Here is a 9824-nt window from a genome sequence, read left to right on the forward strand (position 1 = left end):
CCATTTTTTCTCGTGATCAATGAGCTTTGAAAATAACCACCTTGAGGTCCAGTTGTGACCCGGTGCCCACCCATACTCAATTGTGCTTGTTGAGTTGTTAAGTTACCCAATTTAGGACGGAGGGCACAGTTCATTTTTACGGCCAACATGTTTATTTTTTCCATTTTATTTTGAACTGCCGCGGATAAAGAAGGTCCCCCAATGAAATTAATCTCAATGGAAGTTACTTTTCAAAAATTAGGCCTCGCCAAAGGTCACCTGACAACGCTGCTCGGGACATGCTTTCAATGCCGTCATCCTAGGCATGGAAGCCGACAGGCCTGGAGAGGTAAGTTCTACAAAACTTCGCGTAAGACGTTCGAGCAATGCCCTACCGCCTTATGAGATGCATACAATGCACACCTACTTAGAGGGTACTTAATCAACTCGTCCTTCCCGTCCTTCTCAATCAGCTACCCGATTAGGCGGTAACGCAACGCTCAAACGTCGTCTAGGGAGGTTTCTAAAAGCTTTCCATGTCCTATGCTGCAATTTTGTTTTCAATGGCTGCAACATGAACAACTTGATAGTGGACTTGCAATGAAAGGGAAAGTCTCTGAAATCTTCGGTCGTATTCGAAATTAGCACCTTACCTCATGAAATAGAATAATAAAACAGAGGATTATACTATATATAACTGGACTGAAAAATTTGGCCAATGTATCTCAAGCCAGGCTGTCAAAGTAATAGAGCAAGCCAGATATTTTGAACAAATATAATCCTACAACAGATTTGAGGCTCCGAGAATTATAAAGTCAATGAGGTACCTAGTCATGCATTCACAATAATTTTCTGTATTTCATTCAAAACACTCAAAATTTATCCGATTTGTTGGAGAGGACGAAACGCACGCCCCACCCCTCCACAAGGCCAGAGTTTTAGGTCTTGGATCAACCTCAAGCATGGGCGAATCGATCCTTGGGGACATGGCTGTATTCCTTGGTTTAATCCTCCAACGTGACGTGACGGAACAGATGAGACATGCTTTCCTTGTTGTGGATCCGTCGAATGGCCTCAGCCAACAAAATGGAAATGTCCACTGTCTTGATCTTATGACATTGAAGCTTTTGCAGGTCATGAGGGACGGTATTCGTGACCACCACTTCGTCAATGTGCGACTCTTCAATTAATCTGGGCGCCTCCTTGGACAGGATGCCATGAGTAGCTAGTGCATAGATTTTGTAAGCACCACGTTCCTACAGGCATGTCATGACCATTAATGCTTGACAGGGGCGATTAACAGTACCAACCTTACCTTTAACACAAAAGCGGCATCCACAAATGCCTGCACATCGTCGATCATGTCATCGACCATGATTGCGATCTTGCCACCCACATCACCCACTACATTAATGGGCGGCTTCTCCTTGGCCGTCAACGGGGGCAGGGTTGCTCCAACGGTTGTGACTCGATTGGCCATTCCCGGGGGTGGAGAGGCTCTCCCATCGAGTTCGTCGATCTCATCATCGCCATCCTGTTCCAATTCAATGCGAAACCCGAATTAAAAAACCATATCTAGCTGAGCCAAAATAGCATAGCCACTCACCTTGACTTCTCCATGAATGACGGCAATAGCTAACCGCAATCGCTCAGCGTAAGATGTGGCACGTCGAGCGGCCAACGGATTTTTAGCTACAATCACGGCGTTCCGATAATCGGGTATCTGGAAGATGAGGAGATGAATGAACGTACGGCTCGAGAAGCATTCCATAATCTCCAAAATGTCAGAGTTGGGGCAGACTTCAGGTTAAGTCCGTGGTTAAGCATTCAGTCCTGGAGAAGCGAGCAGATTCGAGTAAGTAAAGGTTCGCTTTCACAAAAATATTACTTGCACAAGCGATAATCTGAAGCATCATTTTACTTATCAATCTTAAAGATCTGAAAAAGCGTTCAATAATTTTGAAATGTTGACTCGTCACACGTCTTACACTCTCTTGGATATATCGGACCAAGAAGGGCGATGCCCGTAGGTTGTCCACGGGACAATCAAAGAACCCTTGGATCTCTTTTTGATGCAAATCCAACGTGATGACATGCGAGATGCCCGCTTGTGTCAGCATCTTAGCTAATAATTTGCAGGTAATCGCACCGCGCGAAAACATTTTGCCTATAATAAAGAAACATCGCCCCATGAGAATTCGGACCCAAAGACCACTTACCGATTCGACGATGTATTGGATTAGGAAGGGTGAGGCTCGCACATTGTCAATGGCGCAATCAAAGTATCCCAGACTTTCCTTGGAATGTAGATCAACCGTGATAATGTGATCGAAGCCGCCTTTGGTGAGCATGTTAGCGATCAGTTTAAGCGATATGTTTCCCCGACGTCTCATCTTGGCTATAAAAAATAGTGTAAAGCAAAGGAAGGCACAAATCAAGGCTGACATGTCAAACTACAACCAGCCTTCGAACACTCGTCACGGCAAAAGCGGGAATGATGACACAGGATGGCAATGGGGGAGGTCGACCAAGTCAAGGTAAAATGAACAAGCAAATAAAAATGAAAATCCATGGCTCAAAAATTTGGAGCCAGATTGCGAAACAGCCTACATTGGGTACTGTACGGGAGATAGGGGATGACGCCAATGATTCGACGAGCCGTGGAGGTCTTGCAAGCGTAGCTGGTGATCAAGGTTTCCATGATCATGTCATTCACATCTCTAAAAGATCAGAAATGACACGAGGTCAGAGGTCACACTTGGCCATGACTTACTGTGTCGACTGTAGGGCATATGGGGGATCACGCCAATCACTTTATTGCACGAAGAGGTCTTGCAAGCGTAGCACATGATCAAAAGCTCCATGATACTGTCATTCACGGCTCTAAAACAGGAAGAGACAAACGGCAAACACGGCCAAGGTCAGCCAGATTAGGCGGGTACTCCTTCATCATAACCATTTTAAGATGGGACAAAGCCCACGAAAAATGCCTCAAGACTCATGTACGTACTTGGTGCCCGTCTGAATGATGTAGACATCCTTGCCACGCACGGATTCGTGGATCTCGACCATGGTTTCGCGATTGGTCTTGTGGTAGACCGAACTGGAACCCAGACGCACATCCAGATGTCTACAGCAATATGATGAATCCACATATGAAGTCATGACAAGTTCCAGTTCGTACTTTAATCCTTACCGGACAATGTCCTTGGCCAAATCGGGATGGGAGTTACCCGAGAGAATCACCATTCCACGTTGATCCATGATGGCCTCCGATTGTGCTGAATGCGTCCTCTTGATCCAATGGCTTTGTTAAATCGATCTCGACCCGACCAGACACAAACACAGACACAGTATTGGCTCGTTGATCCACAGCCCGATTAAGAAGAACACGATCGAGGATCGAGGCAGAAACAAATGCGCTTGACAACGAGGTGGATGCTCAGGATCAATGAGCGCCCCAAATCATGAACAAGCCAGCTTGCTCAGTGGGCACTGAAACTTGTTTGGTGATGGACAAGACGACAGACAGATCCTCAACCACCACCTGAACTCCAATGGCAAGCTGATGCTCGTGGAGCTGGATTGACCCGCTACGATCGTACGTACGTACATCCATCAATGCATACGCATGCCAGGCTCAGGCTATGGAGTACTCGCTCCAACAACACTTCGTGGGTTTCCGCTCACCGAGCTCACAGGGATGGATGGAGAGAAAGCCCTGAACAGAGAACTGACATCCTTCGGGCAACGTGTTTGAAAGATGTCACGAAACCTGCGAGAGGTCAATGCACGGACGGGTTGCGAGAAATGATTGATAACCTTGTGGCAGACTCGTACTCAAGTTTATTATTGGGAATTGGGGGGGAGGGGGCAATGAAACAATAGTTGGCCAGCGACCTGATGCAAGATTCTAGCTTTTCAAAAAGAGATACATGACACCTTTGACCTTCTTCTTTTGCGGGTTGATTTTCCGGAGGGCCTCCACGAGTTGCTGCATGAGTTCCTCTTTGGACAGACCGGTCTTTTTGGTCTTGAACTTTTTCAACAGCTCCGTGGTGGTCATCTGTTTGCGAGCCAAATAACGACGCACGTCCTCTTCGATGGACGCATCCACGTTGCCCAAGGAACTCTGCGAGGAGCCAAAAGTGTCCATTCGGGACTTCTTGGACGTGTCTCCACGAGGGTCGAGCATTGAGTCCACCAGAGCTTTGCGTTTATCGGCTCGAGAGTTTTTGCCTTCCGATTCCTTGCTGTCGGGATCGGGCGCAGGCGTGGTGGAACGCGAGTTGCCTTTGCTCCCCTTGCCTTTCTTGGTTTTCTCATCATCAGAATCGCCCTCTCCATTGGAACCGTCGCCGTCTTTGGCAGCCTTCTTTTTCTTCTTTTTCTTGGGCTTCTCGCCATTTTCGTCCTCGTTTTCCTCCTTGTCTTTGTCTTTATCCTTATTCTCGTCATCCGTGTCCGATTCGTCCGAATCCAACATTTTGGACAAGCCTTCATCTTGGTCTACCCCTTTCGTATTGGCTTGCTCTTGGAGTTCCTCTTCACTCGCCGAGCTCTCATCTGACATGTAGTCCACCTCGCGCCCTTCCCCGTCCCCATCATCGCTATCTTCGAAGCCTTCAGAGTCGGCCTCCTCCTTCTTCTTGTTCTTCTTCTTCGAGTCCTTGCTCCTGGCTTTCTTTTTGTTCCCGTCTTCGTCGTCGCTTTTCTCCTTCTCTTTCTCCGAATCGGAATCCAAAGCCCCATCAGAATCGACCCAATCGTCCATGTCGGAAATCTTCAAGTCCTTCTTACCGGCTGCCCCTTTCTTGCCCTTCTTTCCTCCTTCATCCTCGATATCCTCATCGGCCTCGGTTTGGCCTGGTCGGAGCTTGCGATTGACCATCACAGCGAAATGATTGAGAATTTTCCCGCGTTCGGCAAACTTTTCTTCGGCTTCTTCGGCGTTCAACGTCTTGTACGTGACTCTGGGTGTGAAATTGTACCACTCGTGAACGGGATGAGCTTCGAAAGAGCCATCTTGGGAGTGCGTAAATACGTAGTAAGCCGCGTTTTCAGACACGCCTCCTTCGCGTAACCCTTTGTATTGTTTGCCCTCTTTCTTGCTTCCGATTCTCATGAGCCAGGGTTGGTCGTCAGGGTTGTACTTCTTGGCGTTGATGCCATACTTCTTACGACGGGCCTCTTCTCGTTGTTCTCGACCAAATTCTGAGCCTGCCCCTTCCTTGGGCATTTCCTCGCCGAAACCGCGATATTCTTTCTTGTTATTTTCTCGAACCATTCGCAGCTGCAATTAAGGCAATTAGGCAATGACATGATTGAAATAACATCTGAAGAGCTACTTAGTGTTCTTAGTCTTGTTGACGCTACCTGAGTCCATTTTGCTGGGTCGATTTTCAAGGAGGCGTTGAATTTGAGGATTTGGTATTTCTTCCTTTTGTTCTTGGTCGGCATGCGAATATTAAACTCTTGAACTTGTTCCGCCATATTCAAAGGATCTGCAATACGATATCACACTTGAGATTAAAGGCACGTAGTTGATTAACAGGTGAGGGAAAACCAATATAATGATATATTTTCAATACTTGAGAAATGGCACTTGAACATCACAATCGAGTGGATTTTTAAAACTATGAGTGGTAAAATGGCAAGCGAACAGAATGCAAACAGACCAAATGATCCAAGAAAAACAGTTCTCCCGGTTAAAGGTCTTGATGTGGATGGACCAAATTAAATTTGCGATCCTTGAGGACAGCATCAGCTTCTTCAAACCAACGGTTGTAGGTCTTGACAGGGTCAGTCTGCCAGAACTTATGGAAGGAAATGGGATCATCGGTCTGAAGGACTTTCTCATGGTAATCTTCGGGACGGCCTTGATGTAAGCCTCGGGCATGGATCATAGACACGCCCATATTAGTGAAACAAGCGCCCAAAAGCATATCGTCCGGATGCTCCGGACTAGGGCATCGACAATGACTCTGACGTTCTGCCATTTTATTCACCATGGCTCGACTCAAAATCATACCCGATCCACCAGTAGGATAATCATACCCATGTTGCCCAGTGGCAATACGAAACCCATAACGCTGACCTAAGCCCACCAAGCGATCCGGCGAATAACACATCAAGAGTCGAATCATTTTGTCCACACTCAAAATGGTGTCATCATCCGCGATCACCAACCATTGCCACCCTTCACTCTCAGCGCGGGTGCGGAAATAATCAATGATGGCAAGGGTCTTATTACAATGGCCCTTTTCGGTATTCATGGCCCCGGGTATAGTGATCGTGCCAAAGTCCGGGTCGGCTTTTTCGGACACCAGAATCAGATTGAGGGCTGCCTCGGCCCACGTGGACTGAATGATGGGTAAACGGTCTTCGTGGTACTTTTCACATGTCTTCACAGCAAACAGCGTCTGGTGCCAAGTGGACCCCAACCGCTCCTCGTCCACCGGGCAAACGGTAGGAACCGTGAACGTGGCGCACGATAACTCAGGCTCAGCTTCATCTAAACAGAATCGAGCATCGTGAATGAGTCTCAATCCGGAATGGGTGGGTTTCAAGCTTTCCGGTGGTTCGGCATTCTGATCCCAAGACTCCGCCTGTCGATAGATGAACTTGGCCAACTCATACGGGGCATCGATGGAGAAGGTGGTGGGAAATTTGGTGCCGTCTCGCTGACTACGGTCCATATTCAGGGCCAAGTTACGGACCAATCGCATCGACAGAGCCAAACCCGCACTGGCATGGGGGTACTCCAGATCCGGTTGATCATAATGATGAATAACCACGTGCTGTCGATCTTTCAGGGCGTGGCCTAAGAACACCTCTTGCCGTGGGTCATGTTCAGACAAAAGTTCGAGCAAAGCTGGAACTTGCACTCGCGTATTCTCGGCCAGGAAAACCACCCAATCGATTTGGGGACCATAATCCATCACCAAAGTGGGCAGGAGGGCGAAATAGGTCCACGCCCCGTGGGTGGGTAGATCCTCGTGCGTGAGGAGCACTCGGCCCCGCCCATAGGGCTGGAGATCTTGGAGCAATTGTGATCGACTGTCCCGCGCCCATTGCTCATGCTGCGGATCGACTTGAGAGTGGATCACGAATAAAATCCGCGGAGCCTCCAAGGGGGACTGACTGCACGCCCAAGGGAGGAGCCCTAAGGCCACAAAGACGAACCCCATCCACATGTGGCAAACAAAGCTTTGGATGAAGATGATGATGATGATTTGGACGATATTATGAATGCGAACTTGACACCCCTTCAAGTATGTACTAGATTGATACCATGATGAGGGCTGAAGATCAAACGAACGAGGCCAAAGGAAATAATGATGATGATGGATGTAGGAAATGTGAGATCTGATCTGAAAGAAAAGGTCATTCAATGTACCTCTATCCCGATCGATGATCGGAAATCACACGAAGTCCGTCCAGATCCTGCCTGAAAATATGTTGCTTGGAACGAGGCAATTGCTCAGGATCTTTCACTGAGAACCAATATCACTTCATGATGTTTACTTTTGCCAGTACAAAATCAGGGTGGCGGTCATGGATCCAATTAAGGTATATTGAGCCAGAAGATCCCATCGATGAAACGAGGGAGAATCAGAGCTAGGTCGCCAATGTAGTAACAACGTGGCTGCCCGCTCCTACCAGCTGTGACATTACTCCGCACCTCAAGAAAGAGGATTTAAGTAAATGGACAAGTACATAAAACCCATACCACATCTAGGCCTATAACTCTTGAATGAGTTATTGATAGAAACTTTTAGAAAACTTATGTTGTTAAGTAATGTTAAGAGGCCAACCCTAACAAGCCAAAGATATTTTTTTTGGTTTGGTTTTCCACGTGCTTTTTTAACTGCTACAAGAAATGTAATCCCCAGTACTATCAAAATGAAATGTCATATTTCAACTATTCATTACTTTTCAATCTTTACATGATATTTGGTCTACCAACATGTTTGAGTTCGCAGACCAAGCTAATCCTTAAATGTAGGGTTGATCTGGAATGCTGCTGAAAAATTTGTCCAAGTCTGACTTGAAAGATGCTACTAGATAAATAAGGCATACCTATAGGGCTTGTCAAGTGAACGCTTTCATGAATAGCTGACGTTATTTCATGGAGTAAAAACAGCCCAGCCAAACTGCACTGTGCATGCATTGAATTTTGACATCTATTCCATCTTACATGCTTGTCTAAGGAAATAGCTTCATGGTATTAAGCCAATTTGACAATGCATTCACCAATCAACACCAAACATGTCAATTATTGGCATAATTATTGAACAGAATATGTGACTAATATCATTTTTGTAGCCATTGATGGTATGTGCTTAAAATCAGGCATTTCAATATACTAAAGATGACTTTAAACATGTCTTAAAGTACAACAAATGAAAAGTGCTAATTAGGTTTTCTTGATAAAGGAAGAATTTGCTCTAAACACAATGAACCAATACCCTTTTGCTAATAATATTATTTGTAGAAAATTGTTTCAGAAATATCTTGACCAAATTTAAAGTAATTTGACGCGTTTGTTATGAAACTATGGTTCTCACTCTGGGAATGGCCCTCAATCCAAAAGTAGACACACTGTAGCTTTAACCTACATATTGTTCCTTAAACTCATATGGATGCTTTTATGAGATATGGCACCTGTTTTCTTTGACTTTTTTGGTATTTTGGATGCTTTTGCAAGAAAAACAATTTATTGGGGTCCAAAGTTTAAATTGAGATCTAGTCTACTGTACTTTGGTATTCCGCTGTGCCCCTTAAATAATGCCTGCCTTTTATGCAAACTTCTTAATAAGTAGAAATTCAATTAAACTCTACAAAAAGATAACTCATTCATTTTTCACCATTTTGTCAAATGTGTGAATTAAGATAACATTATCAATTGTCCATTCCAGATATTCTAATATTTTAACATTTATGCACATGCACTTTCATTGACTATTCCATACATTTCTTTTATACTTATTTGGTGCAAGTTCCTCATCAATTGATAAAATGATTCTTGTTGATTTTCTAACTATGCGTGTTTTTGAACCCTTTTTTCGCAATATTTCACTGATTTGAAAGACAATTTGATTGTTAATTTGATGTTCATGGGTATTTCATTTCTTCTGCTGACTTGCAAAATCAAATCAGAGATCTTTTGTATATGAATGGAGTTGTATATCAAGGAGATCATTATTTAATTAAAAACACCTTAATGTACTATGTAGTATGGATAAAAGTGTTTTATTGATACTAGAGTTACTGTCATGATTCAACGCAATGGCCTAACTTAGCCGTGAGGGGAAAGCCGTGTCGTTTCCTCTCTTTAGAGTCTCTGCTTACCTTTACCAAACTAGGTCTATACTGTCTGCTTTCACCCTCTTCACTTTTTTTGTGCACTGAACCAATTCTAGTCATATTCACTGTGATATCACTTTCTAGTCAACTATTGTTTTTAACACTTTTTGACATTTTTCTTATTATACACTTTATAATCTGTATAATTTTTATACACCCTCTTTCCTTTATATTTTTACGCCATGACATGACTAAGAGTTGCAATATAGACATCATTATTTTGTTGGGTTTTGTAACTCGGCTCACTCAAAATCCCTCAATTATTGAAAATTCAATGGGGGATAGTGCAAGTTGGTTGATGTGTGTTTGTCTTAGTTCTCCCTCCCCCAAAGTGCACAAAATCAGGGTGCAGGACCACATTTATCCCTGAATTTCCTTCACTTGACATGCACTATTCCCTACAAACAATAGAGGGAGGCAAATTAAACAATGATATGAAGGAGCCCAAGAAAGAAGAGATATGTTTAAAAGAAAAG

General features: G+C 44.6%; 3 protein-coding genes across 4 annotated transcripts; all 3 read right to left on the reverse strand.

The window, feature by feature from the left end:
* Window positions 1-815: 815 nt before the first annotated feature.
* Window positions 816-3641, reverse strand: LOC131878896 (phosphoribosyl pyrophosphate synthase-associated protein 1-like). Of its 2 annotated transcripts, none has more exons than XM_059225040.1 (7): window positions 3176-3641; window positions 2990-3109; window positions 2590-2699; window positions 1968-2146; window positions 1586-1702; window positions 1295-1513; window positions 816-1235 (listed from the first exon to the last, which is right to left on the reverse strand). In XM_059225040.1, the coding sequence occupies exons 1-7, from the start codon at window positions 3241-3243 to the stop codon at window positions 984-986; spliced, it is 1065 nt and encodes a 354-aa protein (XP_059081023.1). In that variant the 5' UTR covers window positions 3244-3641; the 3' UTR covers window positions 816-983. The 2 variants fall into 2 exon arrangements, with proteins under 2 accessions (XP_059081023.1, XP_059081022.1); XM_059225039.1 differs by lacking the exons at window positions 1968-2146; window positions 2590-2699 and adding exons at window positions 2199-2377; window positions 2753-2862 and having other exon boundaries at window positions 3176-3628.
* Window positions 3642-3802: 161 nt separating this feature from the next.
* On the reverse strand, window positions 3803-5483 carry LOC131878893 (general transcription factor IIF subunit 1-like; the record flags this gene model as incomplete). Its single annotated transcript, XM_059225037.1, is given in 2 exon segments — window positions 3803-5272; window positions 5356-5483. Coding segments are annotated over 2 exon segments (1497 nt in total). The 3' UTR covers window positions 3803-3892.
* Window position 5484: 1 nt separating this feature from the next.
* On the reverse strand, window positions 5485-7371 carry LOC131878894 (beta-1,3-glucosyltransferase-like). Its single transcript, XM_059225038.1, has one exon. It carries the CDS (start codon window positions 7173-7175, stop codon window positions 5688-5690), a length of 1488 nt encoding a protein of 495 aa, XP_059081021.1. The 5' UTR covers window positions 7176-7371; the 3' UTR covers window positions 5485-5687.
* Window positions 7372-9824: the final 2453 nt, after the last annotated feature.

Source organism: Tigriopus californicus, chromosome 4 (assembly GCF_007210705.1).
Source record: "Tigriopus californicus strain San Diego chromosome 4, Tcal_SD_v2.1, whole genome shotgun sequence".
NCBI lineage: Eukaryota > Metazoa > Arthropoda > Copepoda > Harpacticoida > Harpacticidae > Tigriopus > Tigriopus californicus.

Coding starts and splice junctions, on each gene's coding strand:
- LOC131878894 (XM_059225038.1), bottom strand. CDS start 7,175: ATGTGGATGGGGTTCGTCTTTGTGGCCTTAGGGCTCCTCCCTTGGGCG.
- LOC131878896 (XM_059225040.1), bottom strand. CDS start 3,243: ATGGATCAACGTGGAATGGTGATTCTCTCGGGTAACTCCCATCCCGAT. Junction 3,110..3,175: donor TTGGCCAAGGACATTGTCCG/GTAAGGATTAAA, acceptor ATATTGCTGTAG/ACATCTGGATGTGCGTCTGG. Junction 2,147..2,589: donor TCTCCCGTACAGTACCCAAT/GTAGGCTGTTTC, acceptor TCTTTATTATAG/GCAAAATGTTTTCGCGCGGT.